This window comes from Oncorhynchus keta, chromosome 35 (genome assembly GCF_023373465.1).
Source record: "Oncorhynchus keta strain PuntledgeMale-10-30-2019 chromosome 35, Oket_V2, whole genome shotgun sequence".
Classification (NCBI taxonomy): Eukaryota; Metazoa; Chordata; class Actinopteri; order Salmoniformes; family Salmonidae; genus Oncorhynchus; species Oncorhynchus keta.
Genome location: NC_068455.1, coordinates 59,399,059 through 59,423,521, shown reverse-complemented (window position 1 = coordinate 59,423,521; position 24,463 = coordinate 59,399,059). Strand labels below are relative to the sequence as shown.

The 24,463-nt window shown below is 45.8% G+C and overlaps 1 protein-coding gene across 5 annotated transcripts in view; it reads right to left on the bottom strand.

Moving 5' to 3' along the window:
* LOC118368761 (ATP-dependent RNA helicase DHX15-like) overlaps positions 1 to 24,004 on the bottom strand; it is a 32,649-nt gene extending 8,645 nt beyond the window's left edge. Inside the window, exons 1-9 of one of the 5 annotated variants that reach the window (XR_004822424.2) lie at positions 23,235 to 23,724; positions 21,350 to 21,653; positions 20,374 to 20,567; positions 19,932 to 20,091; positions 17,737 to 17,955; positions 10,877 to 11,044; positions 3,680 to 3,766; positions 3,049 to 3,198; positions 2,289 to 2,397 (exon numbers count right to left, since the gene is read on the bottom strand). Coding sequence is in view for 4 of the 5 variants with exons in the window: in XM_035753124.2 (XP_035609017.1) it covers positions 2,289 to 2,397; positions 3,049 to 3,198; positions 3,680 to 3,766; positions 10,877 to 11,044; positions 17,737 to 17,955; positions 19,932 to 20,091; positions 20,374 to 20,567; positions 21,350 to 21,653; positions 23,235 to 23,302 (1,459 nt within the window). In the remaining variant the exon portion in view is untranslated. Of the gene's footprint in view, positions 1 to 2,288; positions 2,398 to 3,048; positions 3,199 to 3,679; positions 3,767 to 10,876; positions 11,045 to 17,736; positions 17,956 to 19,931; positions 20,092 to 20,373; positions 20,568 to 20,805; positions 21,654 to 23,234; positions 23,725 to 23,790 lie in introns of those variants that run through there. The other 4 variants (XM_035753125.2, XM_035753124.2, XM_035753128.1 and 1 more) reach the window with 4 other exon arrangements.
* Between the last annotated feature and the right edge of the window lie 459 nt (positions 24,005 to 24,463).

Genomic DNA, 24,463 nt, shown 5'->3' with positions numbered 1-24,463 from the left:
CAGGGTGGAAACCAAGGTTCTCCATTAAGATTCAGGCCTAACTCAAATGCAACACAAATTAAAAGCCAATGGCCTCCATGCCTGGGTTCTTTGGTTAACCTTAAAATATATGGACCTCTCCAATCCTTGCCCACTCCAAGGTATCACCCTGCCTGCACCATTTCATTGCATACAGCCACAGAAGAGAGCAGCAGCTCAATGACAGTGTCCCCACTTGCCTTAATGACAGCAGCACAAACCCAAGTCGTGATTAAATCCTTTTAATGTGCCCAAATTGATGATAAATTAAAACAAATGGCTGATGGGTCTCATCCCCCCACCATCATAGCAGCAGAGGTTTTCAATCGTCTCAAGGAAGCATTCCATCTCTCAAGCCCTTAGAGGAGCTGACATTTTATTCATTGGGTTGTCTGGCCTCATCAGTCAGATGACGGTGTGTGGACAATCCAAATGGCTACAGGCTAAGGCAGAGGTTCCCAAACCTTTTTTGGTCCGCAACCCCATTTGTGATCCCAATTTTGTTTTGCAGCCCAATATTTACTTTTTGAATTGGGGCTATGCCAGTCTATTACAAATTGGGACTAGCGCTCTGGCCTGGCGTTTAGAGCGTTGGGTCAGTATTTCAGAGTTTCTCTCATGACCCCATTTTTTCAAAATCAGGCGACGCCTAGTTTGGGAAACGCTGGGCTAAGGAGCAAAACATGTTCTAATCATGCCCCTCTACCTGGAGACCCACATCCATTGCTCTCTTTAACCAGTTCCAGAGATCCACTTGGCTGAACCCAAAACTCTGGCATAGGCATCCTGGGAGTGGTTCTTCTGCACCGCATGTCAAATTGACCTGTGCACCGGCGAGATACAAAGACTTTTCTTGGAGGAGAAGCTTTGAAGTGCGTTGGAGCGAGGGCACAGCATACTCCGGCTATTCATCTTTCTAGTCCAATCAGCTCGTGTTCCCGGGGCGCTAAGCAGCTAGTTAGACGGACCCAGTGCCTCCACTGACAGCGTGTAGAACTTCCAGGGACAGCCTTTTTTTCTAAGTGGATGAATAAGGTAATCATTCCTTCCCCTCATTCCCAGTTAGACTAAATGGACAAGGCTTGAGTGGACCAGGCGGGGGGCTAACCCTTAAGTGCTAGGAGACGTATAGTTGTGGGAGAGAACTGATGGGGGTGGGTGGCGGAGGTTGGGGGAATAGGTCAGTCACGTTTCACCGGCGGAATATAAAGAGAAGGCAATAGCCAAGGTGATACCGGGGCTATTGATGTAACCAATTTCATTCTCAAAATGGTGTTTGGCGCCGTGGATGGGGAGAGATGGGTTTAATCTCGGAGGTGAGATGAAAACTGTATTAAGGTGGTGGGGGGGTCTGGGGTTGAGGCTATGGACAGAGAGTCCGAGGGGGGTGGGGGGCAGTTCTCCTTGGGGAGAGTAAGAACACACGCATGGTGAGTTGGCTCCAGGGCTGCTGGGAAGAGAAGTAAGTGACATTGGGACGAGACAAGGCACCTCTTGTGTGTTTTGGCCAGGCTCCAGCCCAGTGCAGATGAACAGGGGGAATAGGGGTGCCTGGAGAAGCGACAGCCCAAACACACATCGACTGACCAGCCAAACTACACCTCCCTAGTCACTACACCATGTCCACCCACGGCGGATAGAAACAGACTTGTTTTGACAGTGCAGTTTAACTACCTATTCCGGCAAAGGAGCAAAGAACCACAAGGTCCAATGTGGCCATTATGCTCAACTTCCAAGACAGAACAATTATTTTAGACTCTATAAACACTCCACATTTCCTCTTTTTCATTTTTCTAAGTTCATAGCTGAACCAGATTGGGTGTCATACATCAAACATTTTCAGTTCAACAAAATTGTTTTTGTGGACCTGAGATGTACTCGTCCATGTCTATTCATTAGCCCTTAACAGATGATTCTGTGATTGAAATGAGACAGAAATTCACCATGGTGTTATCTATCAAAACCCAAACTTTACAACTTGAGGCCCTATTCAATCAATCTCCGTAACTGGGTTTCCAGGATAAGTCAAGAACATTAATCTCTTTTAAGTAAAAAAAAGAAGTAATGTTTGGCTATGTGATTTACACTGTGAAACAAAGAAAAACTCAGCAGCATATACAATCACACTGTGTACACACACTGTGCAGAAAGAAATTAATTTAGCCTTGACTGAGATTGACTGAATAGGTCCCCTAGTAACACAAAAACAAGATATTAACACAACAAAAATTTCTATCCCTTTTGTCAAAATGCAATAAAAGAGTTCTTACCTGGTGGGTCCATGAAGTCGAAATGGACCAAGTCGTCGATACCTAGCTTCTTGAGCTGCAGCACGACCGAGCCCAGGTTGGACCTCAAAATCTCTGGATATGTGTTGTCCTGTGACAGAAGAAAGGGAAACCGGAGGAGACGGTTTCAAATCAAAACAAATTAGCAAGGGTACCGATTATCTCGTTACACGCACTTGTACGTCAAAGTGAACAGAAAATAGAAGTCTAGGGCCGCTTGAAGGGCTATTTAACTTGTTTTAAAATGCCCTCTGCCAGTCGGTGTGACGTGAAAGAATTACCCTGTTAAAGTGGAGGACTGGGTCTTTCACGTGTTCATTTGTCACAGGGGGGATCCGTGTCACTGGCGCAGGTTATTAAAAAGGGCTGTGGGTGATTGGTGGGGAATCCAGCTGTCAGAGTGAAAAGGGCTGAATAAGGAATAAGAGACCTGTGTTCTAAGTGGAAATACTGGATAGCTGGGAAATGGAGATGTTTATTTTCAATGTACAGGTATAATTAAGCCTCATATGCCTTTTCTCTGTATAGTCTAGAGGTACGAGTGCACTGCACTTATAAGAATCACGGATACAAGTAAGCAATGAACGACTATGCTCTGTACACTCTCTGGAAATAATGTAAGATGTAGGTATCTCGACCTGGGGACATTAGCATTCCTAAGCAGCTTCAAATAATCAAATTGGTTATTTATAGACAATTCATCTGGGACTAATATAATTCTTATAGCAGTACCACTACTAACCTGCATCTCGGTCTTGTAGGCCTTCTCTGTGTAGAGGCGGAAGCACTTCCCTGGGCGTGTCCTCCCGGCGCGCCCCGCCCTCTGCTGGGCCGAGGCTTTGCTGATGGCTGTCACCAGGAGGGACTCCACTCTGATACGAGGGTTATACACCTGGAAGGAACAGCAAGGGGGACAGGTGAGGTATTGAGAGGATTCAAATCACTCTTTTCACAAACACAGGTACACAATCATTTACAAAAGGGATGAGGCATAGGGGGCATCATGGTTGAGAAATAGACCAGCATTTATATGCAGGTTACAGGGGGAAATTGAGTTTCACACATACACAAGAGGCACTAACACACATATTCCCAAATCACATACACATACACACACAAGCACAAACACACATGCACACACAATCCAACCGGGAAAATATATCATCTCTGATTGAGCCACGTGTATGACTTGGCTCTGGGCTAGAGAAATGTCAGAGGAATAAATAACAGGCTTTTCCATCTCTGCCGCTGTCAGGTGCAGCGCTGCTCTGTTTATCTGGGGATTTTCAGGCAACAGAGGCAGATGATCGGAGAAGATTAGGCTAAGGAGGGGTGGATGGGGGTGACGCAGGGGAGGAAGGACAGTGGCAAACCTTTTGCTTGGCAAATCCGGGATCAATTACAAACACCACACCGTCAATGGTCAGGGATGTCTCAGCGATGTTTGTCGAAACCACGACCTGCGGAAATTAGTACAGCTGGGTTTAGAGTCAGTCGTTAGGGAGGAGTTGTGGGAAAGGGAGAGTAACATGGGTCGAGGCCCTGTAATGGAATGGCACTATTCAATCACTCACTCACTCATTCCGGTATTTGGTCATTTGATAGGTTCATAATTCAGTCATTCACATATTCATGAATTCTGACACAGAGTCTAGTCATAAGGTGTTGAATATGTGAGGGAAATTATTAGGTCATAGGTCAAAACCTACTGCCATTGGGGGAGGTCAAATTATCTTAGTATGAGAGCGAGACGGAGCAAATGTTTTAATAAAGGGAAAAATGACCAATAGTTAATTTGTGGCCCCATACAAATCCCCCTTTAGTGGAGACACTGCTCAACACTCAAGTCACTACACTCCTACAGCGAGCACGCATCAACATCTGAATGAATTAAGTTCCGCAGACACTTCCATGGCCCATCGCAGACACACTGTCTAATAGGACCCAACAGGGGAGTACTGCAACAGTTGTTGCAATCAAGTCGAATGAGGCGTCTGCAAACTGCAGCGGGCTGCCTCGCCGCTGAGTGTCCCTTCCACATGTATTACCACTGCTCTTTTTGGAGGGGGTGCCGCTGTCAGCTCGCAGCACGCTACCAGTCTCCACGAGATGTCATCTTCTCTCTTACAAAAAGCTCCTCCCACAGGTCTTCAAAATTACAACAAATAATTGATGTAATAGTTCCTTTTCCAGCGGGTGGCCTGCATTTAAAATGCAGTTCTTTCAGAATCACTGTGTACGTTGACGTTCATCCTCCGAGATTATAGTCTGACAAGACTGGAGGAATTTGTTTTAGATTAAAATGAAAGTTGCGGTGACAAAAATGAAAGGAAATCAAATTCTGACTTGCTTTCTGAGTAATGGAGCCTGTCGCCTTCAACAAACAAAGCAACACGCGGATGTTTCATGCGCCCCAAGGTGCAGGCGTCGTGTGGCAGCAAGAGAGCGCCCACCAAATTAAAATCACTCACTCCGGCAATCAGAGATGTGCTCAAAACCCACCTCGAAATAGAAGCGAAGTTGCATTAAAATTAATAAGCTCGGAGGATTGCGGCAATTATGTTTAGAGTCACAAAAAATGAGTCACGGCAAAATGAGGCTCTAAACTAGAGCAGGTGATGAGAACAGAGATTTGTTTTCAACTGCTTCAAAGCCAAGGAGGGGGTTTTCTTTTCCTATGATTCCCCATTTCCAAGTATAATGTCAGAAATATTACAGCTGGGTTTCTTTAGGAGAAATTCCTCCGAGGTAACACATAGTAATACTTAGAAGAAGCAGAGGGGAGACGAGGAGGAAAAAAAGCCCACTCCTCAGCTGTCAGAAGGGTGCGTCGGTTGATCAAAGCATCAGGGCCTGGCTGCAACATTTATTTTCCCTAAAATGTAATAGGGTGCAGACAAATACTGCGTAAGGGAGGGGGGCGAAGGAAGAGAAATAACAAATGAAAAGCCGTTTGGGTTGTGGTATCAACGCAAACGGGGAAGCTGCTGTGGAGTTGCACGTTTCCCAGTCCCAGATCTTTTTCTATTACAATTATCCCCTATAGCAAGGCTGTCTATGAGCAATGACAGCTGAATCGGAGCACCGAAATCAAATGAGTCACATCACCCTATGGGTCTCTCTCTGTCAGCGTTTACACAAACAGGAGAGGAGGGGAGGAAGGCAGATCTGCAGCTGCTCTCACGCGAGCCTTGACCGCCGCTGGGGGGGTGTTCCCGTTATGTAACTATAGAGCCTGATTGGCCCCAGAACCCTTCGAACTATGTAGTGCACCATGGCACTGGAGACTGGAGTCAGACAGGCAGAAACCTGCTGTACTGGGAACTTCCACTCCCACTCCAATGTCTCAGCATAATGTAGGGGGGGTGGTAATAAAATTGCTTCATTGCATATTCTGTGCACTGCCACTTCTTTCATATGGAAAAGTAATACCAGTTCAACTACAAGCACAGGAAAGATGCTAATAATGAAAGTTGCCCATTTACAACATTAAATCTCCAGAAGCATTGAACAGACACTTCCTTACAACGAATGACAGGCGTGAGAAACATTCACTCTCTTTCCTCTAACAAATCTGCCAATCATGTACTTAATTTGATAGTGTATATGTGGCTTGTATGTGAATGCATTTCGTTAATGCTTTCACATCTCTTGATCAAACATTTGCCGGTACAAAAATACTTCTGTGAGTTATCATCCATCGATATGGGTCCAAAACAGATTCTGAGCACTTGCCGCCCATCCTGCGTAGCTCCGTTTCGTGTGGCTGTCTAAAGCTGTGAGCCTTAAAGGCTTTTCAAAATCCTACCTTTTAAGCGAGGATTTCTCTCCAGCCAGAGAATGCCTGACTGTTTAGTTATTAATGTCTTGGACATTTTTTGGGGGCCCAGCCCTTGGCCTTGTGTAATTCTGCCATTAGAAGTAGAAGCATTCTGCTTTCTATTCATGCTGAGGAGAGAGGCAGCAGCCAAAGACGACCCATTTTAAACCTGTCAGAAGGCAGCCTGGCCAAGCCAACGGTCACCTCGATTAGTTTACACCTCCCCCTCGGGAGGGATGTACATCTTGATCGGATTGAACACTAGAGGTGCATTGCAAGAATCAACGGTGGCAGGTATCACTTCACAATACGTCTGAGGGGATCTCTTTGAACTAAGAGGAATCAACCACCTTTTGAAACAAAATTACATGCTGACAACTAGAGCAAAACTGTAATTAAACCAAAGCCAATTGCTTGGCAAAGAGTTCAAGACATTAAGAACACCTAGCCATATTCAGTGACCCGTAGGTGTGGAGAAATTGCGTCTTCTTTGAGTCAATGACACAGCTGATAAGCAATCTTGAACAAAGTTGGCTAGCCTAGCATGGACCGGCAGGTTGGGCCATCATCTCTGGAAAACAACAATGTCGGCCAACATTTCCCCAAAAGGAACGGGTGGCAAGGAGCACTTCGTGTCCTGTTCAAAGGGAGCTGTGAAAGGTTCAATGAGATGACTCCCACCAGTTTAGGCCAATGACCTGTACGTCAGGGAAGAGTAAGTCAGTGCTTTAGCAGCTGCCACAGCAGCTAGCCTGTCTCCTCACATTTCATAACCATATAGGAGAGCCTCTCATTGACTGCATTGATTCAGAATGCGTCTGGAGGCTGGGGCCTGTTACACAGAGCAGCACAGTGCGGCTCCTTCCTGTCTGTCTGTCAGCTGTATTGAGCGTTCCAGACTTTTCATCAGTAATATCATTAGAGCATCATCTCTGCGCATTATTTCTGGGTTATTAACCTGCAGGGGGTGAGCACTGTGGCTAACAGGGGCCATCTTTCACTCCAACCCTCTGGGAGGAACCGCCTGTTGAAAAATAAAACCTTCCCTTGATTGGTAAAAATGGAGGGCGCCTCGAACAATTTGGGCCCTGCCACATCAGTGACTTACTGGAATGGATCCCAGCGGGCGTGCGTCGCTGACTATTGAAGGGATATCCACACACGTGAGGATGATAGAAAACAAACCTAACGCTAAACAAGAGCCCATTTGTCAAAAGCGCATAATGATGATACTTTGAAAGGGAGAGGGGGGATTAAAGTCTTTGCTAGTAATCACAGTGAATTGAAGCTCCAACACTAAATCATTAAAATGTTCTAAAATGGGAGATCAGTGGCTTTTCTGGGGAGACATGACGGGCAAGCAAGTTATGTTAATGGAGGGAGTGCTTAATGCAGCCATTAGCATGCGGGACAGCAGAGGCCGGGAGCCTTAATTCTTTCATTGCCTCTCCTTGGACTTGCTTGGGTGACATCTCACCTCAGCTAAGGCTCAGCCACTGACGGCGTCAGACTGACAACAGAAGGCCAAACTCACTCTGTGCATGCTTTTGTCCATTCAAGACAAATGCCATTGGCTGCCACTGCTACATTCAAGACCCTTGACCAATTAAGCTTAGCGAAAGACCAGAATTGATGATATTCATCAACCTGGACATTGAGTGAAAGCAAGTCATATGGTGTTCAATGATCATTGCGACCTACACGGTCATTCTAGCCTCACTCTCCCCTTTTGCAATGTAAGTTCAGACACCGACAACAGCTCACCTCCATGTGACAGTCCCTTCAGGCCAGGTAACATGAAGAAAAAAACTACCTGAGAGGTAGCACGCTGTTAAGACAGTTGAGACTGTAAACACCAGGGAGGAGTCTGGCACTGCTGAGAGTGCATATTGGGAAGAGGTTCTTTGTTCAAAGAATTGCTAAATGCAAGTTTACAGCCACCTACCAATTCTCCCAACCATCCAAAACACCCCGTCCCAATCTACTAAGATGTGGAGGTGGCATCCAAACCACTCCCTGTGCTACCTGTGTCCTTCTTTCATGTCAACATCCCTTTGAACAGCGCAAGCAAACACAGGGATGATGTTTGAACTTTGGAAAGATCCCAGGCCCTGGCTTAGGCCAAACTGTTGAGCCTCCTTTACACAAAACACACACACGTGGAGGAGAGAGATAAAATAACGTCACACCGGGAAGGTGAGCGAGGAAGGCCGGAGCAAGCATTTCATCCGACTCGTCTTGAACAGCAGGAAAAGAGGGGCCTGTCAAAATGCTGTGGGTCAAACCGCAGCGGTAGAAAGGAACGTGATGACAGCAGCCTTCCTAGACTTGCCTTCGGAAAGTACTCAGACCCCTCAACTTTTTCCACATTTTGTTACGTTACAGCCTTATTCTAAAACTGATTAAATATGTTTTTTTCCCCTCAGAAATCTACACACACCACCCCATAACGACAAAGTGAAAACAGGTTTTTAGAAATGTTTGCAAATGTATTAAAAACAAGACACAAAAATACCTTATTTACATAAGTATTCAGAACCTTTGCTTTGAGACTCGAAATTGAGCTCAGGTGCTTCCTGTTTCCATTGATCATCCTTGTGATGTTTTTATGACTTGATTGGACACAACCTGTGGTAAATTCAATTGATTGTACGTGACTTGGAAAGGCACACCTGTCTATATAAGGTCCCACAGTTGACTGTGCATTTCAGAGCAAAAACCAAGCCATGAGGTTGAAGGAATTGTTTGAAGAGCTCCGAGACAGGATTGTGTCGAGGCACAGATCTGGGGAAGGATACCAAAAAATGTCTGTAGCATTGAAGGTCCCCAAGAACACAGTGGGTTCCATCATTCTTAAATGGAAGAAGTTTGGAACCACCAAGACTCTTCCAAGAGCTGGCCGCATGGCCAAACCGAGCAATCGGGAGAGAAGGGCCTTGGTCAGGGAAGTGAACCCAAGAGTCACTCTGACAGAGCGATCGGGTTCCTCTGTGGAGATGGGAGAACCTTCCAGAAGGACAACCATCTCTGCAGCACTCCACCAATCAGGCCGTTATGGTAGAGTGGCAAGATGGAAGCCACTCCTCAGTAAAAGGCACATGACAGCCTACTAAAGACCCTCAAACGATGAGAAACAAATTTCTCTGGTCTGATGAAACCCAGATTGAACTCTTTGGCCTGAATGCCAAGCGTCACGTCTTGAGGAAACCTGGCACCATACCTACAGTGAAGCATGGTGCTGTGGGGATGTTTTTCAGTGGCAGGGACCGGGAGACTAGTCAGGATTGAGGGAAAGATGAACGTAGCAAAGAACAGAGAGATCCTTCATGAAAACCTGCTCCAGAGCGCTCAGGACCACAGACTGGGGCCAAGGTTCAACAGGACAATTACCATAAGCACACAGCCAAGACAACGAAGGAGTGGCTTTAGGACAAGTCTCTGAATGTCCTTGCGTGGTCCAGGCAGAGCCCGGACTTGAACCCGATCGAACATCTCTGGAGAAACCTGAAAATAGCCGTGCAGCAAATGCTCCCCATCCAACCTGACAGAGCTTGAGAGTATTTGAAGAGAGGAATGGGAGAAACTCCCCAAATACAGGTTGGATGAAGGGTCCCTTGGTTAAAGGGTCATACCCAAGAAGACTCCAGGCTGTAATCGCTGCCAAAGGTGCTTCAACAAAGTACTGAGTAAAGGGTCTGAATACTAATGTAAAAGTGATATCAGTTTTTTATTTTTAATACATTTGCAAAATAAATATGGGGTATTGTGTGTAGATTGATGAGAGGAGAAAAAAACAATTAAACCAATTTTAGAACAAGGCTTTAATGTAACAAAATGTGGAAAAAGTCAAGGGGTCTGAATACTTTCCAAATACAATGTATATATAAAAATGATCAGGCGGTGACTTCATTATTCCAAATAAGTCATCAATAATCTTTCGGGGCTCCAATGACAGCCAAATCAGCCTCAATTGGGTAGGCAGCACACAATGAGTCATTCATCAAATCCCAGTCAGATGTTGGGGCAAATGTTCGCAAATTACTGGCGGTGTGACAGGGTTTTGATATTCCATCAGATTCCTTGCCAACAGCGTGGCCGTCCAGGTGGTTCCACTGCTGTGATTATAGTGCGCTCGTTTGAACACCGAGCCATAAACAAAACGCTGGACAGGTTTGCGGCCCGTATTAATAATGGAACATGAAGTCGAAGGGCCGTACATTTCTCTGTGGGACCAGTTCAGGACAAGGGAACAAGAAGAGGGGAATGTTCACACATTCTTTTGTAGATGAGCAAAGTTCCGGTAATGCATGCTGCGTTTCCCTGGCACTGAGAAGACCAGATGATTGTGGCCTCTGTTCTCTGAGAGAGAGACTGTGCAAAACCAATAGAGGAGTGCAAGAGATTAAAAGACTGTGGCTTCAGTGCTTTCCTCGGGCATGGAGGGAGTGAGTAATACCCCAGTTATATTTTAGAGCAGGGAATCATATGCTGACAAAAGCAGCATATGTTGTGTGAGTCAGTCCTGCACCAAAGCTGAAGCGGGAAAACAGTTTTTCTAACCCCCCCTCCCACTCCTCCATCTCCATATCCACCCACCTACTTCCCCGTCTCTCTGCCACTCTCCAATTCTCGCTTCCTTTAGCCCTCTCACTTTCTCCCACGTTCACTCCCTCCCCTCCCTCTCTGGAAGGGAGATATTGAGTTGCTGGGATGCCCTGTGCTGCTGAGGAGTGAATCGAGTGGCGTTTACCTTCCTCCCGATGGCTCCGTTGGGCTTGCGGGGTGGTGGCGGCTCAAAGATCCTTTGCTGCTGCTGGGGCGGCAGCGTCGAGTACAACGGGATGATTTTGATGTCACCCGCGTCGTGTCCCAGGTCGTCGATGTCCCTCTTGATGCGCTTGCAGGCCTCGTCGATTTCCTGAAAGATGAAGCGGAAAAAGTAAAAATGGGCAGGCAGGTGAAGGGTGGCTGACGAAGAGCAAGCATTTGGGCACACAGTAACCTGGGGCTTGGTTTGAATAGCACCTTGAGAGACAATGGGGAGAAAAAGGTCTAAAGAGGAGAGGAGGGGTTAGAAGGAGAACATTTGTTCTGCCCATCTCTCCATCTGACTGAGGAAATTAAACCTGGACTGCCGCGTGCTTGGTTGAGCTCCCCATGGCTGTGTTGTCAAATGCAGCAATCAGGAGAACACAGACACACACGGTTCATTATTCCATACCGCAATATTGTAGGAGAAATGTGAAATGAGAATGCTGCACTGATGCATAACCAGCGGCAAATCATGGCAGATCAGTTTAGTGGAGCTGAACATTATAGAGCCAGTGGGCTCCCAGACAGAGAAACTTAACAACCAGGGGAATAAGAAAACATGACAGACGACAAAAGGCTAGGACTCCGACTGAACTCGGCAGCCTGAATATAATAAACCAACATGGTACGGACTGCCATAATGTGACGTTAGCAAATGCAACATATCAAATCGGTAAACGGCCCATGAATAATTAAGACTATTACTTTGCAATCGACCATGCCCACGAGAACCCTAAGTGACAAGCTTATATACAGCCTACATAATACTATATGGCCTGATAGGTGTCTATGATTCCTGGAATATCTACACTAAACACCACATTTGTTTCTTCCCCCCCCCCATCTCCAGACATTGGACAATGTTAGCTATGGAAAGACCAGAAAACGTACTGAAGCGATAGCCACTGCATTTTCATGTTCATACTTAAAGGAAAGGTTGCACGAGATATATATATACAGTGGGGCAAAAAAGTATTTAGTCAGCCACCAATTGTGCAAGTTCTCCCACTTAAAAAGATGAGAGGCCTGTAATTTCCATCATAGGTACACTTCAACTATGACAGACAAAATGAGAGAGAAAAAAATCCAGAAAATCACATTGTAGGATTTTTCATGAATTTATTTGCAAATTATGGTGGAAAATAAGTATTTGGTCACCTACAAAAAAGCAAGATTTCTGGCTCTCACAGACCTGTAACTTCTTTTTTAAGAGGCTCCTCTGTCCTCCACTCGTAACCTGTATTAATGGCACCCGTTTGAACTTGTTATCAGTATAAAAGACATCTGTCCACAACCTCAAACAGTCACACTCCAAACTCCAATATGGCCAAGACCAAAGTGCTGTCAAAGGACACCAGAAACAAAATTGTATACCTGCACCAGGCTGGGAAGACTGAATCTGCAATAGGTAAGCAGCTTGGTTTGAAGAAATCAACTGTGGGAGCAATTATTAGGAAATGGAAGACTGCTAGTAACGTTAGTACTCAGGTTAGCATGTGGCTAGCTATAGCTACCATCACCCAACAACAGTTTGGTTATAGATGTTCAAAGTCTACTATGATAGTAAAGGTTCATTTTGATTTTGTGTAACAGTACAATAAATGCTGAACTGCTAATACAGTGCATTCGTAAAGTATTCAGACACCTTGACTTATTGTACATTTTGTTAAGTTACAGCCGTATTCTAAAATGGAATGAATTGTTTTTCCCCCTTATCAAATCTACACACAATACCCCATAATGACAAAGCAGCAAAAAATCTGGTAAAATAGCACATTTACATAGGTATTCAGACCCTTTACTCAGTACTTTGTTGAAGCACCTTTGGCAGTGATTACAGCCTTGAGTCTTCTTGGGTATGACGCTACAAGCTTGGCACACCTGTATTTGGGGAGTTTCTCCCATTCTTCTCTGCAGATTCTCTCAAGCTCTGTCAGGTTGGATGGGGAGCTTCGCTGCAAAGCTATTTTTAGGTCTCTCCAAAGATGTTCGATCGGGTTCAAGTCCAGGCTCTAGCTGGGCACCTCAAGGACATTGAGACTTGTCCCAAAGCCACTGCTTTGTTGTCTTGGCTGTGTGCATAGGGTTGTTGTCCTGTTGGAAGGTGAACCTTGGCCCCAGTCTGAGGTACTGAGCGATCTGGAGCAGGTTTTCATTTACATTACATTTACATTTAAGTCATTTAGCAGACGCTCTTATCCAGAGCGACTTACAAATTGGTGCATTCACCTTATGACATCCAGTGGAACAGCCACTTTACAATAGTGCATCTAAATCTTTTAAGGGGGGTGAGAAGGATTACTTTATCCTATCCTAGGTATTCCTTAAAGAGGTGGGGTTTCAGGTGTCTCCGGAAGGTGGTGATTGACTCCGCTGTCCTGGCGTCGTGAGGGAGTGTGTTCCACCATTGGGGAGCCAGAGCAGCGAACAGTTTTGACTGGACTGAGCGGGAACTGTACTTCCTCAGTGGTAGGGAGGCGAGCAGGCCAGAGGTGGATGAACGCAGTGCCCTTGTTTGGGTGTAGGGCCTGATCAGAGCCTGGAGGTACTGAGGTGCCGTTCCCCTCACAGCTCCGTAGGCAAGCACCATGGTCTTGTAGCGGATGCGAGCTTCAACTGGAAGCCAGTGGAGAGAGCGGAGGAGCGGGGTGACGTGAGTGAACTTGGGAAGGTTGAACACCAGACGGGCTGCGGCGTTCTGGATGAGTTGTAGGGGTTTAATGGCACATTTTCATCAAGGATCTCTCTGTACTTTGCTTCGTTCACCTTTCCCTCAATCCTGATTAGTCTCCCAGTCACTGCAGCTGAAAAACATCCCCACAGCATGGTGCTGCCACCACCATGCTTCACCGTAGGGACGGTGACAGGTTTCCTCCAGACTTGACGCTTGGCATTCAGGCCAAAGAGTTCAATCTTTCACCAGACTAGAGAATCTGGTTTCTCATGGTCTGAGAGTCCTTTAGCTACCTTTTGGCAAACTCCAAGTGGGCTGTCATGTGCCTTTTACTGAGGAGTGGCTTCCATCTGGCCACTCTACAATAAAGGCCTGAATGGTGGAGTGTTTCAAAGATGGTTGTCCTCCTGGAAGGTTCTCCACAGAAACTCTGTCAGAGTGACCATTGGGTTCCTGGTCACCTCTCTGACCAAGGCCCCCGATTGCCCAGTTTGGTGGTTCCAAAGAGTCTTGGTGGTTCCAAACTTCTTCCATTTAAGAATGATGAGGCCACTGTGTTCATGGGGACCTTCAATGCTGAAAAAAAAAAATGGTAGCCTTCCCCAGATCTGGGCCTCGACACAATCCTGTCTCGGAGCTCTACGGACAATTCCTTCAACCTCATGGCTTGGTTTTTGCTCTGACATGCACAGTCAACTGTGGGACCTTTTATAGACAGGTATATGCCTTTCCAAATCATGTCCAATCAATTTAATTTACCACAGGTGGACTCCAAGTTGTAGAAACATCTCAAGAATCAATGGAAACTGGATGTACCAGAGCTCAATTTCGAGTCTCATAGCAAAGGTTTTTTACACATTTGCAAACATTTCTAAAAACCTGTTTCATGGGGTGTGCAGATTGATGAGGATAATGTTTTACTTTCATTTTGGAACACGGCAGTAACGCAACAAAATGTGGAAAAAGTGAAGGGATCTGAATACTTTGATGTTTCAAAGCTGTTAGTGGGTAGGTAATAGGGCTGTAAAAGGGGCAATGCTAAAAGCCTGTGTGCTGTAAAAGTGATTAAAAAAACATTTTTTTTTTATATAGAATAAAGAAATCACAGGATATGGTCAGATGATAAGTTGGCTTTATTCAGAGTGCCAAAAATATTTTTTCAAAAACAATGACAACTCTATGATGTGGGTCTTTACCGTCTTATGTGGACAGTGGCTTCACTCCTGTTGTGTGTTCTCTTGACATCACTTTTCCGAAACGCTTAAAATTGATATGTCGTATTGGGACTTTTAGTTGGAAGGATGAAACCAATCAGAATGTTTAAAAGAAACCTAATTCTGCAATCTTCCTTTTAAACAAGAACACCAACATGTAAACGGTCACAGCCTGTGCTGTTGCTCCACCTTCAGGCCCTAGGGAACTGTGCAGCTCCTTCTATAGTTTGTTTCGGGGTCACGTGACAATTAGCACTTACACATTAAAATAAATGTTTTATTGGAGTGCGAAGGAGATGGGGGCTGGGGCAGGAAGGGGTATAGGTGCTTGGTGTATTCTGAAATTATGGGAACCATATTTGATAGTCATACCAAAGCCACAATGTGACACTGACTGCAACCTAGAGATACCCAGTAGAACAGATGCTCTCCTTTGACCTGGAGCGTTTACTCTTTACGTGGCATTTACTTTACTCAGGGTAAGAACTGGCAAGGCTTTGCCCCGATTGAATAAAACACAAAAACATAGGGAGCCTCACCTAGGATCTCTCTGTGTGTTTGTGGACTTTGTTTGCAGACAGTAATGCATTCCTAGCCCAATTTTTCCCTGCTGTGTTCACTCACTACACAAGTCAAATCCATCCCACCGATGGCCATGTAATCAACACGTTGACAAGTTAGAGTGGAAAAGAGTAATGAATAGATTGGTAAAATTAGCCTGGGTATTAATAGACCATCAACCCTCTGGATGCAGCAGCTGTCATGAAAAGTGGACGCCGTTGCCAAGGCGCCGGGATTGAGCTGGTGTGCCAGTGCCCGAAGAGAAATGGAGCGCGTGCACAGCGGGGCGGCCAGCCAACTGTGAGAACCTGCACACCAGCCGGCCCACGCGACCCCAGGAGCGATGCGGTGGAGCACCAGGCACCTAACCAGACTCAATTAGGCACTCGCCTCGGTCCACTTAATTAGCAGAGGCCCGGGCGAATCTTTACGTTTTGAAGTGAACCGCTGAGGGGGCAGCTTAAATGGTGGGACTTATCAGGGCGAGGCAGCTGTGATAAGTTTTGCCTCTCTTTTTTGGGGAGTTTGAGTTTGTCCCTGCCGCGAACCATTAAAAAAAACAGACAATCTCCCCCAAATACTTCGCTTTTCATTTGTCATAAATGAAAACAGCTTTACCTCAAAGACAGAACTACGTTGCAGATCTGCGTACCCGATCATTAGTCAACATCAAAGTTGCGGGACGACGAAAGGTTGAGATGCGCTCCGGGGAGGCACTATTTTAACGCCCATCTCCTCCAGAGCTATCTCACATTGACTTCTTTAACCCAATTAGGAAAGTGTTAATGAACTCACCGTGGGAGTGCTCGCTGACTGCACTGCTTGCTTTGCCTCGGCAGCTTGACACCCTGACGCGTTCAGCGTTATTGAGCTATAGGGGAGGTGGCAATGGGGGTGGATACTCAGCAAGAGACGTATCAATGTTTAACGCATTTCCCGCAAATATTCTCTTCTCCTCTGCACATTCAACGAGGGGAGGCCATTGCTGTTCCCTGGCTGTCTGAGTGGCTGGAACACCACTAATCTAATCTACCAGCCCCTTGAAGGATACCACTTCAAATACAATGCTCCTCTGTGACTTCATCCCGACCATAACGAACCAGGCATCGATCCGGCATCTGCAAATAAAAACGGATGTAGATGCGCGGTAGTGCCGTCCTGCCGATGAATGACAAATGACTGCCGTTAATGAATAGGCTGCCATATTATCTGACTGGGTGAGCCCTCGGCAGATATGATTTATTTTTAAAGATGGCTACGCTGGATGATGACGTGGCGCTAACGTAAGGGAATCCATACATTCAAAATGAGAAGCTCCAGGCACATTAACATTCACGCTCGATCACGAAGGATACTTAAGAGATTTATCTAGCCTACTTCCCCAGAGTCAGATGAACTTGTGCATACCATTTCTATTTCTCTGCATGCAGTTTGAAGGAAGTTGCTAAGTAGCGTTAGCGCAATTTCTAACTAACTGTTCCCATAGACTTCCAGTCATTGTGCTATTGCTAGTTAGCCTTGGCTCGCAAAACTACCTTTAACGTCATTTAAACTGGACACAGAGACATCTTTTTTCATTTAACTAGGCAAGTCAGTTTAGAACAAATTATTATTTACAATGAGTGAGTGCCTTTCCCCCGGCCAAACCCGGACGACGCTGGGCCAATTGGGCGCCTCCCTATGGGACTCCCAATCACGGCCGGATATGATTCACCCTGGATTCGAACCAGGGATTTTAGTGACGCCTCTTGCACGGAGATGCAATGTCTTTGACCGCTGCACCACTTGGGAGCCCAGACATAGAATTGGTATCCACAAGTTAATCTGACTCTGAGGAACTAGATAAAGGGTTTCCTTGCCAAAAAGTCCAAGTATCCCTTTAAACTCAGTCTAGGGTTACAATCATACAAACCTCACTTAATTAGTTCCCATGTCACAACCATAAGCTACACGAACTGTTACATTACGTAGGGAGAGAATGGTGAGAATAATAGTGTGGCACTGCTGAGCCCTGAGACAGGCTGCCTCTCCCACTCGTGAACTGGGAGGCAGACAGATGTTTCTGGGGGAAGGCAGGCAGGCGTGCGCCCGCCCAGCTGTGACCAAATTCATCATTATGGGCATAAACCTCGCCCTCCATTACACATTAGTATACAACATTTTTAGGAGTGAAATTTCAAGGATTCATGGGGCAGGCAAAATCTGGGACATTGTCTTTTTTTCCCTCTTACCAGGGTAATGTTCCAAACAGGAAAGGACACATGCATTCAATACCTCTCTTCATCTAAGCATTGATCATCTCGTTTGTGCGTGTGCAAAAAGCTGGAATGGTGGCAGAAAAGGGCCTACCTCTTGTCCAGTGAGGAAGAGCAGACAGTCGCCCTCTTCCTCTTCACACATGTGGATCTGGATAACAGTGCGGATGGCTGCCTCCAGGTAGTCCCTCTCAGGTTCCGGCGTGTAGAAGATCTCTACCGGGTGCGTGCGTCCCGGTATGGTTAGCAGCGGACAGCTGTCAAAGTACACCTGGAACTTGCCGGCATCCAGCGTGGCGCTCATGACGATGACCTGATGAGACAAAGGACAGGGTGTTGAGAGGTGGACTGGGAAGAGAAAATGGCTGCCGATGGGGTTATATGATGCTATAGGATTTCGTTGCCCCTAGACACTGATCAGAGTTCTAGATTATAGTTTGGCCTAATGGTTCAGATCCTGATTAGCGTTATCTTAGATCAGTGTCTAAGGGCAACCCGAAACAGCAGCTTTTAGCAGGAGCAATACTGTGAAGAGAGGAGCTTACATATAACCAGGGGACAGCGGCGATAGTATAGCGTAGGTAGATAAAGGTTAAGATAGGAGTATTTAGAAGTTGACGAATGGTAGGGTCTGGTGTAGTCTCACCACAGGGTAGTTTAGAGTGATAGTTAACACATGTGACTGATGAAATGGATAAGGCCTAGGACGTAGAACATACAATACATTGGGAAAGTATTCAGACCCCTGGACTAAATAAACAATAATGATCATCAATCTACACACAAATACCCCATAATAACAAGGCAAAATGCGTTTTTTTTTAAAGAAATAGGAAACATAATAGATACCCTCTATGCAGGAGAATAGGAAGCGGGCGTGAGCCAGAAAGAGAGTGTAGATTAGACCCTGGCCAAGTGAGAGGAAACAAAATGGTGGACATATCACAGGAGGACAGAGCCCCTGACCCATGAGGATCACGACGCTCACTGCCTGGATAAGTCTCGCGGGCACACCATGTTCTCCCCTAGGGCCCATTAAGCACATTAAAATTCTGATGGTGGGCGGCGCGCCTCTCTGCTCTCCCATTTTCACTCTCAAATATTTCGGTCCACGGTCTATGCGCTACTTCGCTTTACGCATAACAAGACATTATAATTCCTCTTAATCAAGGCAAATTACACTTCAAATTTGGGAGAGGAGGGAGACTGGGAAGAGGGACATGAGCAGGGCCGGTACGATCATTGCCACTAACCTAGACCTTATTTAAAAGTCCCTGAACACGTGTGTAACCTTTGATGCCGTCCCTGACAACAACTAGTCATTACCCATCTGTTTTATGAGAATTGTGTCCGGCACATTCGGCCTATAAAAACGGAACCCCCACCCATCCCTGTCTGATTCTCTTAAATGGGCTGACCCGGGCAGCAATCTCAGTGCTGCCGCAGAGGAGACTCGCCGTGCATTTCTGAGCTGAATGGCTGACGTTTGTCTTTTCCTCAATAGACACATAGCAGTCAGCCCGTGGAGAGACTGCCACACTGAGGCTTTTGGGGGGGGAGGTGTGTGCACACAGAGAGGCAGGCTCTCATGAAGGATAGGGGACTAGGTCAGAGGTAGGATTTGAGTCTAGGAGAGTGAGCTGAGGAGAAGACATGAGGATCAGACGGTACAGGGCTTTGAGAAGCAGTAAAGAACACAACAGAAACTGCTTCTCCAATAGAAATCCCTGATCCCTTGTAGACAATGTCATGGTGACGTTAGTTAGCTAAGCTCATGCGCAGAAACACGTCATAGGTCTGCAGGTTGTGTCGAACTGCGGCCATGAAGTCAAACGCACTCTTCCGATATAAAGTTGCTTTTGATTCAAATGAAAACGTGTCAGTTTGTCACTTTCAAAAGGTTGTCGTAACGACAGGTTCAGCTACTTGAGACACTGGCTTGTGCCTTTAGAAATCGAGAAAATGAACAAATAAGGAAGAATGGTTCACTTCTTTCACTGACTTCTCAAACCATAAAAACGTTTTTTCCCACCTTTGGATTTAGAAACTCTGTGGCATGTCTCTATGAGATGCTGTGGAATGTAGACTGGCGAGTGGAAACTTGGCACGGACGGGGTTGCATTCACCTGGCACGGATCAGATCACTTTCAAGAGGTGCACAAAGTTAGGAATTTAGATAGAAACACACCATAAAACTGACATGCTCCTCTGAGGTCAGCTCTGTTCAGGACACCTCTACCTGCAAGGTTCAGTACATTGCACCCAGGGGTATGAGGATTTGACGTGTACCTTGAGGTCTGACCTCTGTCGGACCACCTCTTTGAGGACGCCCATGAGGATGTCTGTGGCAAGCGTTCTCTCGTGGGCCTCGTCCAGGATGACGACGCCGTAGCGCTCCAGCAGAGGGTCGTTCATGGCCTCCCGCAGCAACATACCGTCTGTCATGTACCTGCACCGAGGGAGGAAACACAACGGCTAAGTCTTTAAAGTGGACATTTTCCTCGAACAATTTAACTGCTAACTGTGTACTGCCAAATCAGCCAGTTCTCTTTGAAATCTAACTTTTTTTTCCTAACAGCAAAAAATAGGGAGGTACTATCTGAACATGCCAAATGTTCAGATAGCAATACATTTTTCAACGGAAAACATATCCTTCGAAGCGCCCCACTGAACCCCAGTGAAATAAAACAATATCTTTGGCTTTTCAACTTCAGTAGAGACTGGCACTTACTTGAGGAAGGTCTTGGCCGAGCTGCAGTCCTCGAATCGAATGGAGTAACCGACCTCCTGGCCCAGCATGACGTCCATCTCGTCAGCCACCCTCTGGGCCACGCTCATGGCTGCCACCCTCCTGGGCTGGGTACAGGCCACTGCCTTCTTAGGTCCGCCCAACCCCTTAACCATGTCCACACACCACTGGGGGATCTGAGGCGAGAGAGGGGGAGATAGTGAGAGGAAGAAGTTACTCAACCACACTCACTTTTAGAATCCCTTGACCTTCCACAAATCAGCAACCAAACCAATATCAATCAAAAGTGCTTTATAAAATGGCACTGGAGATAACCTTAAGTCAAAAAAATGAATGATAGCATGGATGTTTGAATGATGATGCATGGATGCATGAATGATAGCATGAAGAGCAAAGAATAAAACGGCCAGTTACTGTCTGTAAACCCCATGCCACCATCCCCGATCACTTCCAATCTCTGATAATCAACTGCGAGCTCCAGAGAAGTTGAGATGATAGCTTGTATTAGACAGTCTGCCAGCTTTCTGCTGATAGGCACTCCCGGTGGGGATCACCCCGCTCACTGTTCAAAAGACGAGGGGACCTGCTAAGAGCAGCCTAAAGTTAGAAACTGTTTCTTCTGCCGGATTAGCCTTGTGCTCGGATGAGTGCCCGTCAGTGGCAACCAACCTCTTTGCTACGGGGAAGGGAAACACACACTCTGCATTTAACATTTCAACAAATCAAGATGGGGAGAAAGGAGATGAGTCACAGCAGCAGGATTCATTTGAAAATAACGGGAAAGTGTGTGAGGGCATCAAGGCATCTCATAGGAAACAGTATTGAGTTATCAGTTGGCTTTTCTCGGCTGTGTTACTGTTTGTTCGTGAATACAATGATATATTGCTTGGAGAACATTTAATAGATACATTCCGTCTCACCACATGAATGTAAAGCCTCTACCCCTTGTCCTGCTTACCTGCGTGGTCTTGCCGGAGCCCGTCTCTCCGACGAGCACGAAACTCTGGTGGCGTCCCAGGATGTCGTTGAAGCGCTCCTTGTACTCCCACACTGGCAGCTGCAGCCTCTTCTTCAGGATCTCGTAGTAACGCGGCGTGTGGGGCAGGTTGGTGAACGGGTTGATCTGCTGCTGCATGGCCGTCTGCTTGTGGGAGAGGCCTGCGCTGCCAACAGCCGGGTTCAGGGCCATGCCAGAGAGCTTGGCATCCCGGTCTCTGTCCCTGTCCTTCGACCGCTCGTCGCGGTCCCTGTCGCGGTCTCGCCTGTGGTCGAGGCATGAATGTGAGTAGTGTGACAGACGAGACAAAGCGGGCCAGGCCCCATTCCCTTCTCTTTTCCCATCACCATTCCAAAATGGAATGAACCCAACAACCAACACAGAAATAGGACGGCTCAGATTCTACAATGTGCCGCGGCTCGGCTATGTCATGTCCTTTTCCTCAAATAACATGAAAAGGTTACTGCGCATTTCCCTTTCACGCTGCAGAAGGATGTAATCAAGTGTTGCATGCAAAGGTCACATTAATAAAGAAATTAATAGGCTAAAATATCAAGTCAAAAGGGGAACACTTTCCTTTTACAAATGGGTGATATCTTTATTTGCTTTTAATTATGCTACAACACATGTCTGCACCCCAGAACCAAAGTATTGAATTTCCTTCTTTGATGAGACCAATGTTAAAGACTCCATTTGATGAACTGGCAAAAGGCTAAAACGGGTTGTGGCAATGTAGCGGGGCGAGAACTTTATTATGCTACAATGCATGTCTGCACCCAAGAAACCAAAGTATTGAATTTCCTTCTTTGATGAGACCAATGTTAAAGACTCCATTTGATGAACTGGCAAAAAGCAAAAACTGGTCTTAGCAATGTAGCCTGTGTCATGAGCAACTACACTATTTCCTAGGACATCATGTCAGCTTGGGTACATACATACACACATCAGTTGACCCTTCAGAACTCGTGTCATGTTCTTATGGGCCTAGAATGTTGACATTTCAGTACCCAATTATAGCGAAGGACTTAATGAATGAATCTTGTTCTGACAAAGTTGGCCATGTGTTTCAGCACCACGTTGATGTCCTCTGACAACTGAATCATCAGATGATATACAAAATGAGACATTTTATATAGCTAGGGATTATAGAAATGATTATAGAAATGTATAAAGTCTGTGACTTAGCTAGTTAACAGTGTGTTGTTTCTTTAACCCATATTTTACCAGGTAAGTTGACTGAGAACCCATTCTCATTTACAGCAATGACCTTGGGAATAGTTACAGGGGAGAGGAGGGGGATGAATGAGCCAATTGTAAACTGGGGGTGATTTGGTGGCCATGATGCTATGAAGGCCAAGTTGGGCATTTAGCCAGGACACCGGGGTTAACACCCCTACTCTTACAATAAGTGCCATGGGATCTTTAGTGGCCAAAAATAATCAAGACACCCGTTAAACGTCCCCAATCACTGCCCTGGGGCATTGGGATATTTTTTAGACCAGGGAAAGGGTGCCTCCTACTGGGTCTCCAACACCACTTCCAGCAGCATCTAGTCTCCCATCCAGGGACCAACCCTGCATAGCTTCAGAAGTATGCCAGCAGTGGGATGCAGGGTGGTATGCTGCTGGCATACCCAATGGACAGAAACGGCTTTTCGGGTAGTTTCAACCAAAACAAACCTAAAGCATGTCAGCTAGCCACTTGTGTTTAAAAACACAAATAATATAGTTAGCTAGCATAACTAGTTAACATGATTAACTTGCCATGATAGCGGTCTAGTTAGCATTAGCAATACTACTGACTGGATGCTAACTAGCTAGCTACATACCTAAGTTTACCTACCTACCTTATGGCCAAGCGCAGGATGCTACCCACGTGCATGTATGATGCATCTTTTGTACTGTTCTGTAACATTAGCCTGGTTTAGGAGCTTCCTAGCTATGTTAGCTTATACTGCGTGTTTATTTAAAAGACTAGCTAACTAACGTAACTAGGCTAGAATACTTTTCCGCCGCATGCACGTCCCTGGACGTTTTGTCCATTCGCCATTTACATTTTATCTAGCAAGATAGCATGCGAGCGACGTTAGCTGTAGCCCAAAAAAAACTCCTGCACTGCAGTGCCCATCAAACACGAAAACAAAGGATCCTCTCCCTATTATTCCCTATACACACCCATCAGAAGACTCTCTTTACACTCGATGAATAACAATCACCCAAACGATGTCGTTTCGACATTTTTTGTTTTACACATAAATAGCTATCCACAATAAGGAACAAAAGTAGGTCGATGCCATACAATTTCTGCACACTTCTGCCAAATATATTTAGAAATCGGTCCTTGTTCTGTCTGTGCTGCTGCTATTGTTAAGCACCACAAGTATGGCGACCGGAAGCACTTACCTCATCATTAATATCTCTGCGTAAATGACAGAAAAACAGCAATTTAGCGTGAGTTTCGTCGAGCCAGATACATGAAATAACGTTTTTATATTAGCAAAATATTGCGACTTAAATATTTGCGCCACGGGGAACTGTAAAGGACAGTTGCTGCCGTGGACGTGGAGTCAGTTGTTAGCTGTCTGGGGGATGTTGTGGCTTGCACCAAACTCAGCCTCCCCCTAATACATAAAAAAAGAGGGTCCATGTGCAATACCAACATTGACCGAATCCGATGGTGAAACTCAGTTGTAGAATTCATCCTAAAGCCAAACATTTTATAAATAACAATATACGAAAAATATGTACTTGAAGAGGGCTGTCAAATTGTTTGTTATTGCAAGACAGCATTATGCACATTCTGGATGTAAATGAGTTTTTTTAATCCATGTCAATCTTTCAAGAACATTTGACCAACATTTTCAATGTATACACCTTCCAAGATATTTCTTAAACGTTTCAACCTATAAGATTATGTAGTGACGAATCAGCTGACACCGGAGACAATCATTGCCGTTGACACAGGTAATTACACAGCCTGGACATTCCTAACAAGCTTTGTAATGGCAAATGGCTCATTGCTTGTAACCAGGGATTGATGGTGATAGGGAAGGAGAAGTCAACGTTATAACAAAGC